The sequence below is a fragment of the Erythrolamprus reginae genome, chromosome 1 (genome assembly GCF_031021105.1).
Source record: "Erythrolamprus reginae isolate rEryReg1 chromosome 1, rEryReg1.hap1, whole genome shotgun sequence".
Classification (NCBI taxonomy): Eukaryota; Metazoa; Chordata; class Lepidosauria; order Squamata; family Dipsadidae; genus Erythrolamprus; species Erythrolamprus reginae.
Window position 1 is genome coordinate 395,611,152 of NC_091950.1, and position 26,283 is coordinate 395,637,434.

The 26,283-nt window shown below is 41.2% G+C and overlaps 1 protein-coding gene across 1 annotated transcript in view; it reads left to right on the plus strand.

Moving 5' to 3' along the window:
- Positions 1-26,283, plus strand: part of PITPNM3 (PITPNM family member 3) — a 239,530-nt gene that overhangs the window by 187,679 nt on the left and 25,568 nt on the right. The window contains exons 7-11 of the mRNA XM_070735034.1: positions 11,807-11,996; positions 14,955-15,074; positions 17,425-17,606; positions 21,085-21,257; positions 26,107-26,277. Of these exons, the coding sequence (XP_070591135.1) occupies positions 11,807-11,996; positions 14,955-15,074; positions 17,425-17,606; positions 21,085-21,257; positions 26,107-26,277 (836 nt within the window). The remainder of the gene's footprint in view (positions 1-11,806; positions 11,997-14,954; positions 15,075-17,424; positions 17,607-21,084; positions 21,258-26,106; positions 26,278-26,283) is intronic.

Sequence of the window (26,283 nt, forward strand, 5' to 3'; positions counted from 1 at the left end):
GCATCTTCCTGCTCTTTTTAACGTCGCCGCCTCCACTCCGCATGCAACGTTTAGGAGCCATCTTCCAAGAAGTCTTCACAAGTTCCAACAGCTCCAACAGCTCCAAAAGTTCCAAAAGTTTCAAAGCAAAGCACGCTGAGCAAACAACACTGATTGGCCGAGATTTCTGTCCATCAGCATTGTCGGGCGAAATGTTTGCAATGACAACGCTGATTGGCTGAAATTTTGCTGTATCACCGTTGCCGGGCAAACTTATTGCAATGGCAAAGCTGATTGGCCGAGATTTCGGCCAACCAGCAATGGTAGACGTCAGTTTGGTGATGACGCATGACGTCATCGGGCGGGAAAAACCGCTACGTATTTTTAATTTATTATTTTTTGAAAAATCGCGATATAGCGTTTCACGAAGATCGAGATCGCAAAAATCAAGGGATCACTGTATTTAGATTTGTATGCCGCCCCTCTCCGAAGACTCGGGGCGGCTAACAACAATAAAAAACAATGTAACAAATCTAATATTAAAATGTAATCTAAAAAACCCCAATTTAAGAAACCAATCATACCAACAAACATACCATGTATAAATTATATAAGCCTAGGGGGAAGGGAGAAAAAATTTTCAATTCCCCCATGCCTGACAACAGAGGTGGGTTTTAAGGAGCTTGCGAAAGGCAAGGAGGGTGGGGGCAACTCTGATATCTGGGGGGAGCTGGTTCCAGAGGGTCGGGGCCACCACAGAGAAGGCTCTTCTCCTGGGTCTCGCCAAATGTTGTATTGGACCTGGCTTTTCACATGTATCCTATCCTCTAGATGTCTGTTTATAACAAAAGGAGGTCCCCTGACCTTGGTCAGGGCCGTCTCACCTTGAACAAATTCATGTCTGTGCCTTCTGATTTGGAGAACCCCGAGGCGACCCACTAGGAGCGGGGGAATGTCTGCATTTGTGGATAGATGTTCGTAGCTCGGTCTCTTTCTCTGTGTGACTTTGTGGAATCCCCTTTTCAAAACTCCCTACATTAGTGTTTCTCACTGCATATTAAGCAGTAAGTGTCAGTCTGAAGCCATCGTTTTGAGTTGGAGCCTTTGGCCTTCCACAAGTAGAATAGTACTGTGGGAATTGAGGAGGGGTGATTGCATGAGAGGGAAGAATACTAGCCACAACAAATTCTTTCCAGAGACCCAAGGTCATATTTTGTTCAACACTGGCCGGAAGAACAGGAGAGGATCGTGGACAATGAGAGAATGGGAGTGGTTCGTGTGATGAACTTGTGAGTGTGGGGACAAGGGATGGACCTTAACCTGGATGGAGAACTGTAGAAAAAGTTAGTTTCAGGTTGCCTACAGTTCGTGCCAATATGACTCTGTTAATAAATTGGAATGTGGAAAAAAGCCAAGGTTTGGACTCTGATTTATTTCTTGGATGCGAGAGCAATCATGGGCTTCCCAAGGTATGCCCATGTCACACCAACACTCCGCAGTCTGCATTGGTTGCCGATCAATTTCCGGTCACAATTCAAAGTGTTGGTTATGACCTATAAAGCCCTTCATGGCATTGGACCAGAATATCTCCGGGACCGCCTTCTGCAGCACGAATCCCAGCGACCGGTTAGGTCCCACAGAGTTGGCCTTCTCCGAGTCCCGGCGACTAAGCAATGTCGTTTGGCGGGACCCAGGAGAAGAGCCTTCTCTGTGGCGGCCCCGACCCTCTGGAACCAGCTCCCCCCAGATATCAGAGTTCCTCCACCCTCCTTGCCTTTTGCAAGCTCCTTAAAACCCACCTCTGTCGTCAGGCATGGGGGAATTGAAATTTCTCTTCCCCCTAGGCTCATAGAATTTATACATGGTATGTTTGTTGGTATGATTGGTCTCTTAAATTGGGGTTTTTTTAGATTACTTTTTAATATTAGATTTGTTACATTGTCTTTTTATATTGTTGTTAGCCGCCCCAAGTCTTTGGAGAGGGGCGGCATACAAATCTAATAAATAATAATAATAATAATAATTGGAACGCCGACAGTAAGATGTGTGTATTCATTTAACCCTGCAGAGCTAAATTGGGAAATATTTGCTCCAGCCTTCACATGTTTTCCTGGAAAGTCTGGCTGATGCCTTGCAGAATTTCTCTGATGAAGTGAAGCAGTGGATTTGTATTATTATTATTTGTCTCATTTCTAGACTAAATATGTTTTAAGTAATGCAGTTGTCCTACCAAAACTTTACAGGGTTTTGAGCTACTGCCTAGTCAACATTACTGTAGGGATATTTTGCTTCTTGAAAGATCTGGAAGGTCTTAAGCATAAAACGTATCAGGAAAGACTTCATGAACTCAATCTGTATAGTCTGGAGGGCAGAAGGGAAAGGGGGGACATGATCGAAACATTTAAAGGGTTAAATAAGGTTCAGGAGGGAAGTGTTTTTAATAGGAAAGTGAACACAAGAACAAGGGGACACAATCTGAAGTTAGTTGGGGGAAAGATCAAAAGCAACGTGAGAAAATATTATTTTACTGAAAGAGTAGTAGATCCTTGGAACAAACTTCCAGCAGACGTGGTTGGTAAATCCACAGGAACTGAATTTAAACATGCCTGGGATAAACATATATCCATTGTAAGATAAAACACAGGAAATAGTATAAGGGCAGACTAGATGGACCATGAGGTCTTTTTCTGCTGTCCGTCTTCTATGTTTCTATCTCAGTGAGCTAGACTTCAGCTGGTCCATGCCTTGAACAACAGATGATGTCTGAAAAGTCCACTAATCATTGACAGATTATCAGAATTACAACACAGACTTTATCAATTTATTGATAGAAAGCAGCAAAGAGATTTTGTAGCTGTAGTTAAGCTTTTAATGGAACAATGTCCTGCTGGCTTTGATTAAGCCCCTTGATTATAGATAGGGCGGAGGAAAGTCAAAGACAGGGAGGAAGGACCAAAGACTAAAAGAAGGGGGAGAGGAGGGGAGTAAAATGGAGGAGATAGGAACAGTAAATCACCAGGCTTGAAAGGCTTGGAAAAGCACTAAGAGCTGCAGAGTTGCAAAAAGGGTTAAAATTCACATCGTTCCCTGAAATAAGCAAGCCAATCTGGCCCACTACAATTATAATAGCTCTTGTTTAACCTTTAAAACGGTGCTATAAGAAACAGTGCCCAGTGTTTACGAGCTGGATGGAGTTTGCTTACACACTACATTGGAGAGAGGCTCATTTCCCCTATAAAAAGCTCAATATAGTTTTTTTACTAGTCTCCTTGTTTCAGTCACTCGGAGCTCATTTTCTCAATTGTAGCTCTTCACTCTTTTCAGAGTCTGAAGATCTTTTTTTATATTGAGCGGACCAAAACTGGATGCAGTATTACCCTTATGCCAGTGAAGGGCTACCAACATTTTTACTACCACACTGTGGCTGTGGCTTATGCATTTTCTTTCAATATCTTTCAGTGCAAATTGGGTGCTCTGGGGTGGAGCTCCATTTTCGCTACCCCACTGCGTTCCCCCCCATCCGGGCAGTAGCCCACCCCTGATTTAGGCTCTGTAGAGTGGCGCTAATACTTCATAGAATAGAATAGAATTTTATTGGCCAAGTGTGATTGGACACACAAAGAATTTGTCTTGGTGCATGTTCTGCCAGCGTATCTCAACCGCCCGTAATTACAGGGTAATTAGTCCAGGAAGACACACACCACACGATAAAAGGAAAACAGAAACAGCTCCCTTTTTAAATGTCAAAGGGATTTTCTGGTACACACAAGGCACAGGATAAATGCAGTCCAATTGCTCACCCAATAACTGGGAAATTGAGTCCAATTCTAAAGTCCAGAGAGTCCACACACACAATCCTGAAGAGCAAAAACCACGATCTTGACGAAACAATGAATCAGATAAACTGCCATGAGGCTAAAACACCAGGCTGCACTTTTATCTGTAGCACTAATTACAGCAGCCCCACCCAACCACAGGTGGCCTCATTTTCTCTTGTAATAATCCTTCAGTTGTTGTCTCCTATGCATCACTCTATGCATGCGTGGATGTGTCATTAATTCTTGTTCAGAATCCAGGAATGATACAGATGACTGATCTCCTCCTGGGCTGTCTGCCAAACTCCCCTCTTCCCTGTCACTCACGCTTCCTTGGTCAGAGGAGACTTCGTCGGCAGATTCTACTGGGAGCAAAACAGGCCTGCGGCATGTGGATGTCTCCCCCACCTCCACATTGCTTGGGGCAGGAGCTGGGCCAGAGCTAACCACAACAGTGCATATGCTCTCAGCGTACATAAAAGAAAAAGATACATTTGTCAAGAATCATGTGGTACAGCACTTAATGATTGTCATAGGGGTCAAATAAGCAATGAGGAAACAATCAATATTAATAAAAATCTTAGGATACAAGCAACATGTTACAGTCATACAGTCCTAAGTGGGAGGAAAAGGATGATAGGAATGATGAGAAAAACTAGTAGAAATAGAAGTGCAGATTTAGTAAATAGTCTGACAGTGTTGAGGGAATTATTTGTTTAGCAGAGTGATGGCGTTTCGGAAAAAACTGTTCTTGTGTCTAGTTGTCTTGGTGTGCAGTGCTCTGTGGCAATGTTTTGAGGGTAGGAGTTGAAACAGTTTGTGTCCAGGATGTGAGGGAGTCAGTAAATATTTTCCCCGCCCTCTTTTTGACTCGTGCAGTATACAGGTCCTCAATGAAAGGCAGGTTGGCAGCAATTGTTTTTTCTGCAGTTCCTTCTTCTTACGATCCTTCTTGCCACAGCTGCTAGGCGAATTGCTGCAGTTAAGTTAGTATCTCTGTTGTTAAGTGAATCTGGAGTCCCCGTGCGCGCGCAGGTGAGATTTTGGCAAATTTTGGCTTATGTGCATACGTGGAAGCAAAAAAAATCATCAAAATCTCACATGCATGCGTGAGTGTTGAGGGAATTGTTTGTCATGTGAATTCAATTCAATCCCAGTGTCCAAGATAGAGCCTGGGAATCTTGCAGTCTTGTATAGTCAGAGGACATAGCACTAAGCTAAGACAAATGGTCTGTATTAGCATAAGGCAGCTTTCTCTGTTGCTGTGGGCCCTGTTTGGACACCCAGAAGCCAAAATTATCCTCCAGCCTATAAAAATGATGGTCCATACTGCCTCCTTGTGGCATCTAATTGGTCATTCACAGAGTAAAGGTAATAGAAGAGGAACAGACAATGTTTTTCCATGGAATAACGGTGAAGCAAAAGCTGTTAAGTTTTTATTTATTATTTATTTAGTTAGTTAGTTAGTTAGTTAGTTAGTTAGTTAGTTAGTTAGTTAGTTAGTTAGTTAGTTAGTCCAATACACAATGAGGGATTTAGTGGGTATATATATATATATACACATAGTAAAATACATGATGAAGGTTATAGAGGAGATACTCATAGTAAAATATATCTATGAAAGAATAGAAAAGAAGGTATAGGAATAGAACATATCAATGAAAGAATAGAAGAAGAGATATAGGAATAGAAGAAAGGTATAGGAGATATAGGAGAGCAATAGGACAGGGGACAGAAGGCACTATAGTGCACTTGTACTTGCCCCTTTGAACCAAAGAAAACCTTTTAATACCTGCAAAGCTGAGCAGCCTGCAAAATGCTTCTCCCCCTCCTTGATTTTTGCAGGGTGTTGGTGTATTCCCAGACCTCTTTCAAAGCGAGCCCTGTGTTACCATAATTGCTGAGAACTGATGGCTCAGTATCTCTGGCGATGTTGATGTGGGTGTTTCTTAAGAGGACCCATATTTTTATTGGTGAGGTTTGCACAGCCATATGGGCAGGATTGCTCCCATCTTTTTTTTCACCTGGAATTTGCATTGTGCTGACAAGCAGAATGTACAAGATGTGCGAACAGAACAGCAAGGCACAAATAAAGTGTGCAATTAGCAAGTTTCTTTCACGACTATGGAAACTTCTAAACTGTTCATTTGCCATGCCTCCATGTTCCTTCACTTTTCCCTTTGTTTGTGTGTGTGTGTGTGTGTTACATAACAATGTTTTGTCAAAAGTTTAGCAACTAGTTTCCACAAATTATTCACAGTAAAAGTGAAGATCTTTTCTCAAAAACCAATTGTTTCTAATCCTCCGTGTAACGACAGCAGTGAGAATAGTGCTCGCACAATAATGCTCTCTACATGGGGCTACCTTTGAAAAGTGTTCGGAAACTTCAGATCGTGCAAAATGCAGCTGCGAGAGCAGTCATGGGCCTACCTAGGTATGCCCATGTTTCACCATCACTCCGCAGTCTGCATTGGCTGCCGATCAATTTCCGGTCACAATTCAAAGTGTTGGTTATGACCTTTAAAGCCCTTCATGGCATCGGACCAGAATATCTCCGAGACCGCCTCCTGCCGCACGAATCCCAGCGACCGATTAGGTCCCACAGAGTTGGCCATCTCCGGGTCCCGTCAACTAAACAATGTCGGTTGGCGGGCCCCAGGGGAAGAGCCTTCTCTGTGGCGGCACCGGCCCTCTGGAACCAACTCCCTCCGGAGATTAGAACTGCCCCTACTCTTCCTGCCTTCCGTAAACTCCTTAAAACCCACCTTTGCCGTCAGGCATGGGGGAACTGAAACATCTCCCCCCTGGGCACGTTTAATTTATGCATGGTATGTCTGTGTGTGTGTCTGTTAGCATATGGGTTTTTTTAAATATTTAAATATTTTAAATTTGTCTGATTGCTTATGATTTGTTTCTACATGTTGTTAGCCGCCCCGAGTCTTCGGAGAGGGGCGGCATACAAATCTAAATAATAATAATAATAATAATAATAATAATAATAATAATAATAATAATAATAATAATATTGGAAAAAATGAAAATATGCCTTTTGAGGAAGATATAATTGAAAAAATTACCATGTGTGCAGAAATGGATAGTTTAACTAAAGAAATAAAAAATATAGATGAGCAAGAGTATACTAATTGTTGGGGTAGGTTTTACAATTGGATGGGGAAAAAGGGGGGGGGAAGTAAAATTAGAGAGTTAATAAATGTTAGATAATTTGGAGAGTAAATGTCAGAAGATCAGTCACAAAAGGAAAACAAAGAAAAAGATACACCAGAATAAGATCTTTGCTAAACTTGATGTATATTGTGTAAAAACAATCTGTGTAATAGAAAATAAGCACTGTTAGAATTTTATTACAGGCACATCACAAATTGTCCAACTTTTATTTTAATGTTTTTTTGTTGTTTGTATTTATAAATAAAGTTTATTTTTAATAAAATAATAATAAAAAAGATCTTTTCTCCTTAATCATGTTTACCAAAGTAAGGAGGAGAGAGACGTAATGGCTGCTGAAGTCATTGTTTCCCTTCTCAGTTTACCCAAAGTTGGACTTCACCATCAGGCTTTCATTTTGTTCTTGTTGTTATTGTTGTTTTCCCATCATTTAAATTTTCTTATTTTGTAATTCACTAATTCCTCTCCCCTTAAGTGGGGCTGACATTTCTCTTGGAACAGCTGATAATTGAAACCAATTGGAGTGATCATTATATAAAAAAAGTATGTATTAATGAAGAAAACAGACTGACAGTAGCAAACATGAGACATCAATTAAATTTTACACGCTGCCAAAACGAATGTCTTCCTCTGCCTAATTAAGGCTTTTGTCAACTAGTGAAAGACTATAAAGAGTCTCTCCAAACAGTCAATCCCATGTTTTGGTGTGATCATAAAAAAAGCTGTACTGCGTGGGAATATATCAAAGTTCTGTGTTGGACACTTGCATGGTGATAACACCAAGCCAGTGCTGGTGTTTTTCGGTCAAAAATACCTGTTCCCTTGAAATTTATTTATTTATTTATTCATTCATTCATTCATTCATTCATTTATTTAACGTGAGAAAATATTATTTTACTGAAAGAGTAGTAGATGCTTGGAACAAACTTCCAGCAGACATGGTTGGTAAATCCACAATAACTGAATTTAAACATGCCTGGGATAAACATATATCCATCCAAAGATAAAATGCAAGAAATAGTATAAGGGCAGACTAGATGGACCATGAGGTCTTTTTCTGCCGTCAATCTTCTATGTTTCTATGTTCTATGTTTCTATTTATTGGACATTTGTTTGTTTGTTTGTTTGTTTATTTATTTATTTATTTATTTATTTATTTATTAGATTTGTATGCCACCCCTCTCCGTGGACTCGGGGCGGCTTGCAACATTTCTATAAAAAAGATACAATATATAAAACATTTCTAAGCAAATTAATAGAATAGTTAATTTAAATATTATCTTAAAACTAATCATTTAAAAATTGAACAATCACATACATATCTCAGGAATATGATCTCAGGAATAGGACTTTTCTTCCCTGTACCTCCGCATCGAGAGAAATGCTTGGGTCCCTGCCCTTCATTTTTAAGCTGGACAAGCTAACTTCCTGCTGTACAACCTGTCCTCCTTTCATCTTGTGTTCAACTGAGGATCATGAGCTCCTGGCCATGTTTGCCAAACATAGGTTAATAGGGCAAAGTGCATTAGGAATAATCAGGCAAGTTGAGCTTGTGGCATGACAAATCTTATTGACACGGGTCACGATATGGCTCATTTCAACCAGCCCCTGGAAGACCCTCTTCATTAGTGTGTAAGATGCAGTGAGGCTGGTATGTATGAAAAGTAGGCAAGCTCTAAAGCAGAAACAGGCAAAGAGTCTATAGACTGCCGGAAAGTTCAAGGAGAAAGACCCAAGGAAACTACCTGGTCTTTTAGAGGCAATTCCTTCCTTGCCATAGAAGCCATAGAGAGAATGGCAGTTTCATGAGAGGCACTTCCTATCCTTGGCTGCACCTGTTTTGTCACCGGGGTTCTGCCTCCACCATTCACTCCTAACCTTTGTCCGCAGCTAGCACACCCCTACTGTTTGCTGCAGCCAAAATGTAATGGATACAGACTATGACCTGTACAAATAAATAAATATATATATATATATATATATATATATATATATATATATATATATATATTATATATAAGAAATATTCTTTTTAAAAATCAATAAATAAACTTTAAAAAAAAAACCCGGGTGACGAAGCAATAATAATAATAATAATAATAATAATAATAATAATAATAATAAATGTATTGTCATTGTCAAAAACAACGAATTGTCATTGGCAACGAAAGTCATGTGACACCCAGAGACCAGTCCCACCATACATAAAATCAGAATAGGTAAATTTAAAAATAGAATAAAAAATAGAATGGATGGGACATTTATTCTATTTTTTATTCTATTTTTTATTCTATTTTTAAATTTACCTATTCTGATTTTATGTATGGTGGGACTGGTCTCTGGGTGTCACACAACTTTCGTTGCCAATGACAATTCGTTGTTTTTGACAATGACAATACATTTATTATTATTATTGCTCCGTCCCTAGCCCTTCGTAATGACCCATTCGCTGAAAAGTGGTTCACCCGAGCTTTTTTAAAAAAAGTTTATTTATTGATTTTTAAAAGAATATTTCTCATATATACATATTTGTACAGGTTGTAGTCCATATCTATTACATTTTAAATATACACTATATATTCTATTAGGTTGTGTACATTCAAAAATATATAGTATATAATAAATATATACTATTAGAAAAGAGAAAAAGTGAGGTATCAATAAGCATGAATTATTTTAGTTTCTGCAACAAAGTAGTTGTCGATCATAAATGTTTATTTCGTTTATCTCTATTCCTATTGCAAGATGTTTGTTTTTGTTTCTATATACACCGATACTCTGTATTGTTACGTTTTATTTTTATTTTGGATCCATTCGTGCCATTTGTGCCATGTTTCTTTGGTTTCTTTATTTGTTGTTCCCTTAATTGAGTTCGTCATTTCGTCCATCTCTGCACATCTATATATTTTATTTATAATTAAACTTTCAGGTGGGGTCTGTTCCTTTTTCCACATTTGTGCCAGTGAAATTCTAACTGCGGTGATTATATGCATCATAAGAGAAAGCGTTTTGCTTAGAGTAATGTCTTTTCCAGATTCCTAAGAGCATACTTTCTGGGGTGTATTCTATCTCCTCTTTTATAATTTCTGTAAGCCATCTGTGGGTTGTTTTCCATACATTTTGAATTTTGGGGCAGGACCACCACATATGAAAAAAAGAAGCCTGTCTGTTTTTTACCCTTCCAACAAGTGTCTTTTAATGTCCGGTAAATCTTTGCAAGCCTTGATGGGGACATGTACCACCTATAAAAAAGTTTATAAAATTGGGGGAAAGATCAAAAGCAACATGAGATAATATTATTTTACTGAAAGATCCTTGGAACAAACTTCCAGCAGACGTGGTTGGTAAATCCACAGTAACTTAATTTAAACATACCTGGGATAAACATATATCCATCCTAAGATAACCAGCGACCGGTTAGGTCCCACAGAGTTGACCTTCTCCGTGTCCCGTCGACGAAACAATGTTGTCTGGCGGGACCCAGGGGAAGAGCCTTCTCTGTGGTGGCCCCGACCCTCTGGAATCAACTCCCCCCTGAGATCAGGACTGCCCCCACCCTCCTTGCCTTTCGCAAACTCCTCAAAACTCACCTCTGTCGTCAGGCATGGAGAAATTGATTCCTCTGGGCCACTTCTGCTTTATGTATGGTCTGCATGAGATGTATGATTGTTTTTATATTAAGGGTTTTTAATTGTTTTAAATGTTGGATTTGTATTGTTCTTGTTGTGAGCCGCTCCGAGTCCTCGGAGAGGGGTGGCATACAAATCTAATAAATAAATCTAATAAATAAAATACTGTACAGGAAATAGTATAAGGGCAGACTAGATGGACCATGAGGTCTTTTTCTGCCGTCCATCTTCTATGTTTCTAATTTTTCTTTATATGCAGCTGACAGCATGATTTTAGAAATTGTATTCCATGATCTCACCCTGAGCTTTTGGGCACATGGAACAGTTCACCCATCAGCCAATCGCAGGAGGGGAAGGGGAAAAGAGAAAGAGAGGGAGAAAGTGTTCCAGGGCCCATTGGCTGGGGCGAACGGCTAGAGGTGTGTCAGCTGCGGAAAAACGTTAGGAGTGAATGGGTGGAGGCGGAACCCTGATGACGAAGCAAGCACGGCCAAGGGTAGAAAGCTAACAATCCTAAACCCCACAAGAGGATAGCAAACTTACTTGTTTGTATTTTTAAAAACAAATACTGTAGATACGTAACAAATCAATTTCCCCGTGCCTGACGACAGAGGTGAGTTTTGAGGAGTTTGCGAAAGGCAAGGAGGGTGGGGGCAGTCCTGATCTCAGGGGGGAGTTGATTCCAGAGGGTTGGGGCCACCACAGAGAAGGCTCTTCCCCTGGGTCCCGCCAGACGACATTGTTTCGTCGACGGGACCCGGAGAAGGCCAACTCTGTGGGACCTAACCGGTCGCTGGTTATCTTAGGATGGATATATGTTGGTAAATCCACAGTAACTGAATTTAAACATGCCTGGGATACACATATATCCATTGTAAGATAAAATACAGGAAACAGTATAAGGGAAGACTAGATGGACCATGAGGTCTTTTTCTGCCGTCAGTCTTCTATGTTTCTATGTAACCTATTTATGAAAATGTACTATTTTCACGCAAAAAAAATAAAGTCAACTTTCTTTTTACCAGGAAATGGATGGTGGTCTTCAAAAAAATTTTGTGGACTTGAACTACTGGTGATGACTAATGTCGGTTCATCTTCAATTGTCATATCTTTTCTCCATCATCAATGCAACCAACATCTGTAATGCTCCTGTTCTTAATTGTGGATAATTTGCATTGCCCTCCTCTTCTCTTCCTGTAGCCTGAATCCTTACAGTTACGATGAGACGTCTCTAAGTAGCAGTGAAGATCACATCCCGCTGGCCGCCTTGCCCTTGTTAGCGATCTCTTCTCCACAGTACCAGAATGCAGTTGCCATGGTGATCAGCAGAGCCAACCAAGTTTATAATGAATTTCTTGGATCGCCTGATGGGGCAGGCTTTAATGGGCAGGTATGACCACTCTTCTCCCTGCTGGAAAACCTAAAAGACATCATTATATCGGTACACTGGAACGGATAAAATTTCTTTTCCTTTATTTCCTTAATCAGAAAATACTCCACTGCTACTAGCAACAAAATAGGAAATTAAACAATATATTATTTTATTATTTATTTATTTTGTCAAGTACACATTGGTAGTATAAGTAGTATCCTTGCCTTCCGTAAGAGTCTTAAGACTCACCTATGTTGCCAGGCTTGGGGCAATTAGGTCTTAGCCCCTTGGCCAACGAAATGAGATATATGTTGTATGATTGAACTGGTATGATTATCTTTAAATATTGAATTTTTAAATTGTAATTTTAAATTTAATTAGATTTGCCGCTGTACTGTATTGTTGTATTACAGTATATGCTGTTAGCCACCCCGAGTCCTTGGAGAAGGGCAGCATACAAATCTGATAGATAGCTAGATAGATAGATAGATAGATAGATAGATAGATAGATAGATAGATAGATAGATAGATAGATAGATAGATGATTAGATAGATAGATAGATAGATAGATAGATAGATAGATAGATAGATAGATAGATAGATAGATAGATAGATGATTAGATAGATAGATAGATGGATGGATGGATGGATGGATGGATGGATGGATGGATGATTGGATAGATAGGTAGATAGATAGGTAGATAGATAGGTAGACAGACAGACAGACAGACAGACAGACAGACAGACAGATAGATAGATAGATGATTAGATAGATAGATAGATAGATAGATAGATAGATAGATAGATAGATAGATAGATAGATAGATAGAAAGAATACTGTTTATATACATGAGATGGGTACTAATAAGAGCGAAACATTACGACAGGAACGGTAGACATGCTGGTACACTTATGCATGCCCCTTCAAGTGAGGTCAACAGTGGATAGTCTAAGGGTAAAGTTTTGGGTGTTTGGTGACAAAACCTCAGAGTCAGGTAGTGAATTCCAGGCATTAATTACTTGGTTGCTGAAGTAGTATTTTCTTCAGTCAAGTTTGGAGCGATTTACTTTGAGTTTGTATCTATTGCGTGCTCATGTATTGTTGTGGTTGAAGCTGAGGTAGTTGTTGACAGGAAGGACATTGTAGCAGATGATTTTATGAGCTATGCTTAGGTTGTGTTGAATGTGACGTAGTTCTAAGCTTTATATCAGGCTCCGACCTCTTATTTATTTTATTTTAAAAGAAAAAAGAAAAACAATACAGTAGAAATGTCTCAAATCCAATTACCGTAATTAAAACTAAGTAATATAGTCTAAAATCCCCAGTTACGTTCCCACTTAAACAACACACGTATACATAACATTCGTCTGCCGGGGAGCTGGGATCTAATAGCCCCAAGCCTGGTGGCATAAATGAGTCTTCAGACTCTTGCAGAAGGTGAGGAGGGGCAGTACGAATCTCTGGGGGGAGCTGATTCCAGAGGGCTGGAGCCACCACAGAGAAGACCTTTCCCCCAGGTCCCGCCAAGCAACATTTTCTAGTTGACGGGACCCGGAAACCAATCGGCAGCCAATGCAGTCCACAGAGTACTGGAGAAACATGGGAAATAATATAATAATTTAATAATAATAATTTATTGGATTTGTATGCTGCCCCTCTCCGTAAACTCGGGGCGGCTAACGACAATGATAAAAACAGCATGTGACAATCCAATAATAAAACAACTAAAAACCCTTATTATAAAACCAAACATACACACAGGCATACCATGCATAACTTGTAATGGCCTAGGAGGAAGGAATATCTCAACTCCACCATGCCTGGCGGTATAAATGAGTCTTGAGTAGTTTACGAAAGACAGGGAAGGTGGGGGCAATTCTAATCTCCAGGGGGAGTTGGTTTCAGAGGGCCGGGGCCGCCACAGAGAAGGCTCTTCCCCTGAGGCCCGCCAAACGACATTGTTTAGCCGACGGGACACGGAGAAGGCCAACTCTGTGGGACCTTATCGGTCACTGGGATTCGTGCGGTAGCAGGCGGTTCCGGAGGTACTCTGGTTTTAAAGGTCATGACCAACACTTTGAATTGTGACCGGAAACTGATCGGCAGCCAATGCAAGCCACGGAGTGTGGAGGAAACATGGGCGAATCTTGGAAGCCCCACGATGGCTCTCGCGGCTGCGTTCTGCACGATCTGAAGTTTCCGAACACTTTTCAAAGGTAGCCCCATGTAAGAGCGTTGCAGTAATCGGTGATGAGGGCATGAGTGACTGTGAGCAGTAACTCCCTGTCCAAAAAGGGCCGCAACTGGTGCACCAGGCGAACCTGGGCAAACGCCCTCCTCGCCACAGCCGAAAGATGATGTTCCAATGTCAGCTGTGGATCGAGGAGGACGCCCAAGTTGCGAACCCTCTCTGAGGGGGTCAGTAGTTTCCCCTCCCCAGGGTAATGGACGGACAGATGGAATTGTCCTTGGGAGGCAAGACCCACAGCCACTCCGTCTTGTCTGGGTTGAGTTTGAGTCTGTTGACACCCATCCAGGCCCCAACAGCCTCCAGGCACCGGCACATCACTTCCACTGCTTCGTTGACTGGATATATTGAAAACTAATTTATTATTTCCAATATGGTAACTACAAGAAATAGTTTCTCTCCATAAGGAACCATAGCCTGCTGTAGGATCCTTCTTGTGTTCACGTCCTTGCAGTATGACTGGAAGATTGGTGACTCACCTGAGTCTGGCTTTGGATTCTCACCACACGTTACAACGATGCTAAAACATTAGAAAGTTTGCAGTTCTTGGTATTGCCAAGATGCTGTGTGATCCAGGCAATCCTGTGAAGCTATAAAAGTAGCCGTGAAGTTTTTATTTTGTTAATCATCACGCTATATGATGTGTGACTGTAACGACATAGGGCTCGAAGTAAACTTCTCTGATTGGGCCAAATCACAAACTTGGTGCTTCTTCTTGGTCTTTCAGGTGTGCCTTGTGGGGGACTGTGTGGGAGGAATGTTGGGCTTTGATGCCATTTGCTATAGCACGGGACTAGCGGACGAAAGCCAAGTCAGCAGCAGAAGAGGCAGCACCAGCAGTGTTCAGGTATGCATGGGAGAATGTCAGAGAAGGCAGCTCCTGCTTATCTTATCATCTATAATAGCAGTTTTGCTAACTGGAAAGCTGGAAACTATTTGGAATGCCATGACAATGAAATACAGTGATACCTTGTCTTACAAACTTAATTGGTTCCGGGGCGAGGTTCTTAAGGTGAAAAGTTTGTAAGACTAAACAATGTTTCCCATAGGAATCAATGGAAAAGCGATTGATGCGTGCAAGCCCAAAATTCACCCCTTTTGCCAGCCGAAGTGCCTGTTTTTTTGCTGCTGGGATTCCCCTCAGGCTCCCTCCATGGGAAATCCCACCTCCAAACTTCTGTGTTTTTGAGATGCTGCAGGGGAATCCCAGCATTGCAAAAATGAGCGCTTTGCTGGCAACAGAAGTCCGGAGGTGGGGTTTCCCAGCGAAGGGAGCATCAGTGAAATCGCAGCATCGCAAAAACACCAAAGTCCTCAAAACCCCACCTCCGGACCTCTGTGTTTTTGCGATGTTGCAATTTCACTGAGGCTCTCCTTGCTGGGAAACCCCACCTCTGGACTTCCGTTGCCAGCGAAGCGCCCGTTTTTGCACTGCTGGGATTCCCCTACTGGGATTTCCCCTGCAGCCTCACAAAAACATGGAAGTCCGGAGGTGGGGTTTCCCATGGAGGGGAGCCTCAGGGGAATCCCAGCAGCACAAAAACGGGTGCTTCACTGGCAACGGAAGTCTGGAGGTGAGGCATCCCAGCGGCGGCGGTGGGTTTGTAAGGTGAAAATAGTTTGTAAGAAGTGGCAAAAAAATCTTAAACCCCGGGTTTGTATCTCGAAAAGTCTGTATGATGAGGCGTTTGTAAGACGAGGTATCACTGTAGTATAAAACGTCTGTGAGCTTACTGTATAAGTACCCTATGCACCAGTACATGTGCATAGCAATCTTGTATGACTGATATGAAATATAATAACAACAACAACAGAGTTGAAAGGGACCTTGGAGGTCTTCTAGTCCAACACCCTGCTTAGGCAGGAAACCTTACACTACTTCAGACAGATGGTTATCCAACATCTTCTTAAAAGACTTCTAGTGTTGGAGCATTCACAACCTCTGGAGGCAAGCTGTTCCACTGATTAATTGTTCTAACTGATATTAAATTTCTCTTTAGTTCCAAGTTGCTTCTCTCCTTCTTTAGTTTCCACCCATTGCTTCTTGTTCTACCCTCAGGTGCTTTGGAGAATAGGTTGACTCTTTCTTCTTTGTGGCAACCCTTGAGATATTTGGACACTGCTATCATGTCTCCCCTGGTCCTTCAATATGAGCCAGCAGTGTGCGGCAGCAGCCAAAAAATCCTAATTTGCATAAACCATAGAGATAAAATCAAGACCACATGACATATTAATACTACTTTATAAAACCTTAATAAGACCACACCTGGAACACTGCAGTTTTAGTCATCACATTATAACTGAAAAAAGTGCAATGGGGTTAAGGGGCTAGAGCAGTGGTTCTCAACCTGGGGGTCGGGACCCCTTTGGGGGTCGAATGACCATTTCACAGGGGTCGCCTAAGACCATGGGAAAAGACAAACATCCCATGGTGTTAGGAACTAAAGCTTCTATTCTGGCGCCTTGGAACATATTCTTACAATCCAACCAATCAGGTATTTGCAGTGGGGGTGTCCCTCTACCTTTCCTGCCAATCAGCTTAAAGCTCTGTTGGGAGAATTTGTGCTAGACTTATGGATGGGGGTCACCACAACATGAGTAAGTGTATTAAGGGGTCACAGCATTAGAAAGGCTGAGAACCCATGGGCTGGAGGCTAAAACGTATTAAGAACAGTTGCAAGAACTGGGTTTTCCAGTGGGGTGAAAAAGACTAGGAGGGACATGATAACGGTGTTCCAATATTTGAAGGGCTGCCTGTGATAAGAGGGGATCAACCCATTTTCCAAAGGACCTGAAGGCAAGACAAGAGACAACGGATGGAAACTAATCGAGAGAAACAACTTTTAACAGTGAGGACAATTAACCAGTGGAACAGCTTGTTCCACTTCAAACGTTATGGGCATTGCATCATTGGAAGCTTTTAAGAAGAGATCGGACAGATGTCTGAAATTGTAGAGGGTCTCCTGCTTGAACAGGGGATTGGACTAGTGACTTCCAAATCTGTTATTCTGTTATTGTTTTTCTCTCATTGTCGAAAGGTCCTAAATTTTTGCCAAAGATGTATGTTTGTTTTAAAAACTGACTTCGTGTTGTTGATTGCAGTAAACTTTGGGAGTGAAAATTGTACAACACTATGTGTATCATCATAGTAATTTCCCCCTTTAAAATAAACAGACATATAAATGCATTTTCTCTAGGATAAACATGTTTCAGCCGAAGATTCAAATCTAGAAGACCTCAAGCGCCTCAGCAAAAGTAATATTGACATCTCAGGAATAATGGAGACTGAAGATCCCAAACAACCATTGCCTCGGAAGCAAAGTGACTGCTCCAACTGTGACTGTGATAGCATAACAAACCACCATGCTTTCCTATCCAGGTAACTAAAATCCTTGCATGAAGGAAAGTGTTTGTTCAAACAAGCAGGAGCAAGACTTAGTGTAAACTAAGCAACAGCTAGATAATATCAGGTAGGTTGTATGGAGCTTTTGAAAAACACAGGTATACTCTGGAGCCCCTTCCATATGTGGGGCACCATCGTGCAAATAGGTTTTCCAATTACAGTGGTACCTCGGTTCTCGAATGCTTTGGTTGTCATACGTTTCGGATACCGAACAAAATGTTCAGCAAAAATTTCCTTCGTTATCCGAACAACAATTCGGATACCGAACAGCCACAGAAAATTTTGTTCATTATCTGAAATGTTACCACTGGGGGCGGCTGCAATCCCGGCAGCTTTGGGGGGCTCCTTTCCTCAGTGCTTTGTCTTGTTACAGTACCTGTAGGCAGCTGCACCAACTTTCTCCTTCCCGGCGGCGGCAATAGCGGCGGCTTCCCTTCAAGGAGCAACAGCGCTGGGAACGTCATGTGATGAAGGGAAGCCGCCGGAGCCATCTCAGCAGTTGCCGCCACTCCAGCAGCTTCCCTTCATTAAGTGACGTTCCCGGCGCAGTTGCTCCTCGAAGGGAAGCCGCCGCCGGGAAGGAGAAAGTTGGTGCAGCTGCCTACAGGAAACAAAACAAAGCACTGAGGAAAGGAGCCCCCCAAAGCTGCCGGGATTGCAGCCGCCCCCACCCTTCCTGCAGCTTGGAGCGCTTATAGAGTTCCTCAGATTTTTTATCCCATAGGAAATAAAGAAAATAGATTTAATTGGTTCCCAGCGACTCAACAGGGGCTGGGAACCAATTAAATCCATTTCCATTATTTCCTATGGGATAAATTAATTCGGTACTCAACCAAATCGGTTCTCGACCACACTTCTGGAACGAATTGTGGTCAAGAACCGAGGCACCAAGGTACTAGTATATCATAATATTGCAGATTTTTAAAAATTGTACATAGGACACAAACTTCATAACTGAGGGGAAAATAGGTGTTAAGACAGTCTATAGGTTTTTAATGCTGATACAGTGGTACCTCTACTTAAGAACTTAATTTGTTCCGTGACCAGGTTCTTAAGTAGAAAAGTTCTTAAGTAGAAGCAATTTTTCCCATAGGAATCAATGTAAAAGCAAATAATGCATGCAAACCCAGTAGGAAAGAAATAAAAGCTCGGAATCTGGGTGGGAGGAGGAGGAGGAAGAAGAAAAGGAGGACAGTCGCTGCTGAAGGAAGAAGATGAGGTGAGGGGAATCAAAAATATCCAAAACTTTAAGGCTTAAAAAAAAAAAGAGGGACTCTGAGGCAGCAAGGAGGAGCACACACCTCCAATACATCCAGCACGAGGCTGCCTCCCATACACTGCCTCCCATACACAGGCTGCTGCTGCTGCTACCTGCTTCCTCTTCCTTCCCATGCTGAAGGGCTCCCCTCTCCTCTCACTCGCTTGCTTTGTAGCTGGTGCCTTTCCTTCACTGTGGTGACTCCTCGGCTGCCCAGAGCAAAGGGAGCGTTTCTTTTCTCTGGGCGCTGGCAGAGGTTTATTCCCTATAGAAAAGAAAATGCTTCATTCGCTCTGGACTGCCAAAGCCTTCTTAAGCACCACCAAAAGGCTCTTCTAGCAGCCCAGGAAAGCCCGAGATGGCCAGGCTTAAAGGGGGAATGGCAGGAAACTGGCCAGGCCTTCGTGCCGCTCTCAAATTTCCTGGGAAATTTTTCCGGGCTTGGGTTCTTAAGTAGAAAATGGTTCTTAAGTAAAGGCAAAAAAAATTTCAACATCCGGTTCTTATCTAGAAAAGTTCTTAAATAGAGGCATTCTTAAGTAGAGGTACCACTGTACAGTATATCATAATATTGCAGATTTTTACAAATTGTACATAGGACACAAGCCTCATAACTGAAGGGAAAATAGGTGCTAAGACAGTCTATAGGTTTTTAATGCTGATACTTCTGCGTTCATAAACTCTAGCTGATGCCTTTATATTTTATTCATAAACTGAATTTTGTATTTGCAAATGTAAAGTTTTCCTTCATTCTTGTTTATTTGGAGCAGATTTAATAATGGAAATGACTTTAGTCCTTTCCTTAGGACCGATGGTTTGGAGCAAACTGACATCACACACTCACGAAAGTGCACACTCACAAACATAAACAAAAATATTTTGCCTGTTTCCAAAATAGTCCAAAGCCCTCCCAAAAGCTAAATTGTTCCACCTGTTGGTGAAGGTAAACCTGCTTCTCTTGCCTCCTGGGTTGAAATTTTGTCCAGAGATGCCCATATTCCCATTTTTATATATTGATCCACTTACCAATATATTTGCAACCATTAAAGGTAGTCCTCAACTTACGATCACAATTGAGCCCAAAATTTATGTTGCTACCTAAGTGAGAAATTTGTTAAGTTAATTTTGCCCCATTTTACAACTGTTTTTGTACTACATGTTAAGTGTATCATTGCAGTTGTTACATTAGTAACACTGTTGTTAAGTTGACTTTGCTTGTCAGAAGGTTGCAAAAGGGGAATCACATGCATCCCAGGTCACTGAAACCATCATAAATGTGAGTCAGTTTTAAAGCATCCAAATGTATTTATTTGTTTGTTTGTTTGTTTGTTTGTTTGTTTGTTTGTTTGTTTATTTATTTATTCATTCATTCATTCATTCATTCATTTATTTATTAGATTTGTATGCCGCCCCTCTCCATAGACTCAGGGCGGCTCACAGCAATAATAAACAGCAATATATAACAAATCTAATAATTTAAAAGAAACGCTAAAAGCCCCATTATTAAAAGCAAACGTACACACAAGCATACCATACATAACTGTACAGGCCCAGGGGAGATGTTTCAATTCCCCCATGCCTGACAACAAGGTGGGTTTTAAGGAGTTTACGAAAGGCGAGGAGGGTGGGGGCAGTTCTAATCTCTGGGGGGAGGTGGTTCCATAGGGTCGGGGCCGCCACAGAGAAGGCTCTTCCCCTGGGTCCCGCCAAACGGCATTGTTTAGTTGACGGGACCCGGAGAAGGCCAACTCTGTGGGACCTAATCGGTCGCTGGGATTCGTGCGGCAGAAGGCGGTCCCGGAGATATTCTGGCCCGATGCCATGAAATGTAAATCATATGACCATTGGGATGCTGCAACGGTCATAAGTGTGAAAAATGGTCATAGGTCACATTTTTTAGTGCCTTTGTAACTTGGAACGGTCATTAAGCAAATTGTTTTAAGTTGAGGACTACCTGTAATCTTGTCTAGTTGATTGTTTTTAATATTAAGGGGTTTTAATTCTACTTTTATTAATTGGATTTGTATCATTGTTTACTGTATTTATTGTTGTTGTGAGCTGCCCCGAGTCTTCGGAGAGGGTCGGCATACAAATCTAATAAATTTAATTTAATTTAATTAATTAATTTCAGCCTCAGGTTTATCATCATTGTGGAATGGAGCCATGTTGTTTCACTCTTCTTACCCTCTTTCCCAGCATCCACTCAACGATGTTGAATGAAGATGCAGAGTTTCCCCCAACAAACCCTTCAAGCACACCAGATGTTAATTTGGGGCAATTTGAATTTGAAGTGTCTGATTTCTTCCTCTTTGGTTCACCTCTCGGTTTGGTGCTGGCTATGCGGAGGACAGTCCTGCCCAGTCTGGAAGGTGAGTGATGCCTGTCAGAGAAACATAGAAACATAGAAGACTGACGGCAGAAAAAGACCTCATGGTGCATCTAGTCTGCCATTATACTATTTCCTGTATTTTGTCTTACAATGGATATATGTTTATCCCAGGCATGCTTAAATTCAGTTACTGTGGATTTACCAACCACGTCTGCTGGAAGTTTGTTCCAAGGATCTACTACTCTTTCAGTAAAATAATATTTTCTCATGTTGCTTTTGATCTTTCCCCCAACTAACTTCAGATTGTGTCTCCTTGTTCTTGTGTTCACTTTCCTATTAAAAACACTTCCCTCCTGAACCTTATTTAACCCTTTAACATATTTAAATGTTTCAATCATGTCCCCCCTTTCTCTTCTGTCCTCCAGACTATACAGATTGAGTTCATTAAGTCTTTCCTGATACGTTTTATGCTTAAGACCTTCCACCATTCTTGTAGCCCCTCTTTGAACCCGTTCAATTTTGTCAATATCTTTTTGTAGGTGAGGTCTCCAGAACTGAACACAGTATTCCAAATGTGGTCTCACCAGCACTCTATATAAGGGTATCACAATCTCCCTCTTCCTGCTTGTTATACCTCTAGCTATGCAGCCAAGCATCCTACTTGCTTTTCCTACCGCCCGACCACACTGCTCACCCATTTTGAGACTGTCAGAAATCGCTACCCCTACATATAGTTACTCTTGGCTACTTAGGACCAAACTTTTATGTCCCTGAATTTGCTCAGGTTTTCTCTGAAGAGCACAAACTTATTTGGGCAGAGTATATAGGACAGTGGTGATTGTTATACATACTCCTGATCAGTTGGAGGAGGATGAAGATATTGAGCACTCAGATTCAGGTAGTGTTTATGAAGTAGTGGAGGGCCCGGGGTTACAGGTAGTAGAACAGGTGGGAGGTCAGCCACAGGATGGGGCTATAAGTTCAGGATCTAGTGAGGGAGAATCAGACGCTCCCTGGGTTAATCCTAAATTCAGAAGGATTCAGAAACGTAGAGAGCAAAAGTCTGGAAGAAGATATTAAGGAGAGGAATTGGTTAACTATTGTAGTGAGGTAATTGGCACGTCAGGGGGCTAGTGGAGAAGAAGGGTGGAGTTTCAACGTTGCTGAAAAGAAATATGGAAGTGTTTTCGCCACACTAAAGTAAGCCAAAGTATTTTGTATTGTATTTAGTCAGTTTCTGCTGTTTTTTTAAAGCTATGTAGTTAGGAAATAACTCTTGTCTAAGTGAAGGAGGAAAAGGAATGTGAGGAATGCGGCTAGAAGAGAGATAATGGACCAAGTGATGTCTGGAATGTGTTGAAGTACAGGAGAGCAGAGAAATAAACGGAGTTGCTTTATTCATGAAATGATGCATTTAATGAGAGTCATTTGTAATTACTAAACTTCTACCAGAAACCAGAACAGTGATAACCCTTTTTTGGTTTTTTTGCACTCTGGAGCCTTCAGAGAAGCTTCTTGAAGCCCCGGAGTGCAAAAAACAGCCCAATGGGCAAACTGGAAGTCCATTTTCTGAACTTCCAGTTTGCCCACTGGGTGTTTTTTTGTGCTTGGAGGGCAATATGGCCTCCCCCCAAGGCCAAAAATGAGCTGGCTAGCACACACATGCACGCTGGAGCTGACATAGGACAACGTATTGCGTGCCCTCTGATATGCCTCTGTGTGCCATTGGTTTGCCATCACAGATATAGAGGTTCAGTGCTATTTTTCTAAAATTATTTTTGAAAAGGGATTTTCCCATAAAAATTAGTAGATACCTCCCAGAGACCAATTAAAGCACAGAGAGTTGGCCTCCTCCAGGTCCTGTCAGCCAAGCAATGTAGACTGGTGGGACCACGGGGGAGAGCCTTCTCTGTTGCCGCCCCGGCTCTTTGGAATCAACTTCCACCCGATGTCCGCACTGCTCCCACCCTGCTGTCTTCTCGTAAGGCCATGAAGTCCCGGCTATACTGGCAGGCTTGGGGGCCCTAAATTAACACCAAGTTGACCACCTGTATGAATATGACTGTGTTAATGGTATGTATGTGTGTTGGTGAGTTGCTTTGTTAGGAGTTTTAATTAGGATTTTAGAATTATATTTTTCTTGACTTCTTTTTATTGTTATTTGTAATTTTATATGGTAATTTTATATTGTTGTAAGCCGCCTTGAGTCCTTCGGGATTGGGCAGCATAGAAGTCAAATTAGATAGATAGATAGATAGATAGATAGATAGATAGATAGATAGATAGATAGACAGACAGACAGACAGACAGACAGACAGACAGACAGACAGACAGACAGACAGACAGACAGACAGACAGACAGACAGACAGACAGACAGACAGACAGACAGGGTAGGTAGGTAGGTAGGTAGGTAGGTAGGTAGGTAGGTAGGTAGATAGATAGATAGATAGATAGATAGATAGATAGATAGATAGATAGATAGATAGATAGATAGATAGATAAGGTAGGTAGGTAGGTAGGTAGGTAGGTAGGTAGATAGATAGATAGATAGATAGATAGATAGATAGATAGATAGATAGATAGATAGATAGATAGATAGATAGATAGATAGATAGATAGATAGATAGATAGATAGATAGAGTAGGTAGGTAGGTAGATAGGGTAGGTAGATAGATAGATAGATAGATAGATAAGGTAGATAGGGTAGGTAGGTAGGTAGGTAGATAGATAGATAGATAGATAGATAGATAGATAGATAGATAGATAGATAGATAGATAGATAGATAGATAGATAGAGTAGGTAGGTAGGTAGATAGGGTAGGTAGGTAGATAGATAGACAGACAGACAGACAGATAGATAGATGTAGGTAGGTAGGTAGATAGGTAGGGTAGATAGATAGATAGATAGATAGATAGATAGATAGATAGATAGATAGGTAGATAGATAGATAGATAGATAGAGTAGGTAGGTAGGTAGATAGGGTAGGTAGGTAGATAGATAGACAGACAGACAGATAGATAGATGTAGGTAGGTAGGTAGATAGGTAGGGTAGATAGATAGATAGATAGATAGATAGATAGATAGATAGATAGATAGATAGATAGATAGATAGATAGATAGATAGAGTAGGTAGGTAGGTAGATAGGGTAGGTAGGTAGATAGATAGACAGACAGACAGACAGATAGATAGATGTAGGTAGGTAGGTAGATAGGTAGGGTAGATAGATAGATAGATAGATAGAGTAGGTAGGTAGGTAGGTAGATAGATAGAACATCTCAAAATCCCACCTTTCTTCCCTCCTTTCTACATTTGTTAAACAGTCGATTTTTATTTAACGGCAGCTGAGACCATCGCAAACATTGGGTTCAGTATCAAGATTTCTGAAATCATCCATTTTGTAGGTTCTTGTCAATCAGCTTGAATATCTATTTTAACAGGGTCTTTTCAACTATATATCAAGAATCAATCCATTGCCGGTGGAAATTATTCATCCATGAAGCAATATGTGCTTTAAACACTGACGTTTTATCTGGTTTATTAATCAGGTCTGGCAGAACAGACATTTGGTATAAAACGCCAGGCTTACTACAGCAATTAATACCATTGGATTGTTCTTTGCTTAGCCCTGGGGAAATTCTAATCTGATTTTCAAAGCGCAGTTTCCTATTTAGTTTGCTATAACAGCTTTGATTAGTGATGGAACACAAGATAGGCAGGTGCTGGAATTGTCTCTTTGTGAATGTTGAGTAATCACCGCTTTGTCTTGCAAAGCCCATCGAGGCTAGAAATGATTTGTTTTTGGAATAAAAAAGAGACGTTAGGGAATGATAGGCCATTGTGATAAACCTTTTCTAGTTCATGATATTCATATAATCTTCATTGTTATGAACAGCTCCAGTTTTATCAGTTTCACCGAATAGATAGGTTTCCTCGCAAGCTTAATTTTCTTTCTGATTATTTGTCCTTAAAACTTGCTTTTTTATCAGAGATTCAGCCCCTCGCCTTATTCAGGTCTTTTAGCAGTTCCATTTTTAGAAATCCACAATTTCCATTTTGTTATTGTGTAAATGAACAATCATTTGAAAGAAGAATATAGCATAATAAAGCATGTTGATTAAGTAGCTAATATCAGCAGGATGCGAGGGAACACAGAACAATTCCTTTACTCTAAAAAAGAACATGGTTCGGAAAGCAATTAAGGCTGTTAAGAACTCTGTGGAAAGAATTGCAAGCTTAAGCTATTCAAAAGCCTTCCATTTACATTGCTACAAAAAAAGGCAAACCGTAAGGAGGCCAGGGTCTTATCCCCTTGCCCTAGGACAGATGTTGGCCACCCGCAGCTCTGAAGCTGCAGGTGCCTCTTTGGGCCCTCTGCTGTGGTTAGACTTTCCACAATTGACCGTTCCAGGTTCCTAAGAGGTCAGTAAGGGGCGAGCATAAGTGCACTAGTGTGCCTTCTGTCCCCTGCCCAGTTGTCCCTCCTATATCTTACATATCTTTTCTTCCATTCATATATCTTTTCCTCTATCTTAAGAAACAATTCGATTCAGAGACGGCTTACTAAAGTGATTGAATGCAAAATCTATTCTTTATAAAAGTTAATTGCTTTGTTTATAGGAAAAAAGAACACACAATCCTCTTTTACCAAGGTTCATTAACATATATTTGCTTAAACCACGGGGATGAGTTGGAAGGCAGAAGGCAGGACATAGCTCAGAATTTATTCCATTGTTGCCCAAGTACTTGACTCTTCTTCCATGGGAATTTTACATCTTTGGAAATTTAATGACAAGTCTGCAACTCCTTGTATTTATTTATTTGTACTCTGAGGATATGTCTAAACAGTTCGTGTTGACACTGAGCCATCCTTTCTCCTTGTGTTCTAGTCTGCCAAGTACATCCAGCCTGCAGCCAAGTTTACAGCCTCTTCCACTCAGCTGACCCTTCCGCCTCCAGACTGGAGCCATTATTGGAGAATAAATTCCATCTTTTGCCTCCCTGTCCTGTACCAAGGTACCAGAGATATCCCTTGGGAGATGGAAGATCCCACCTCTTAGGTATTA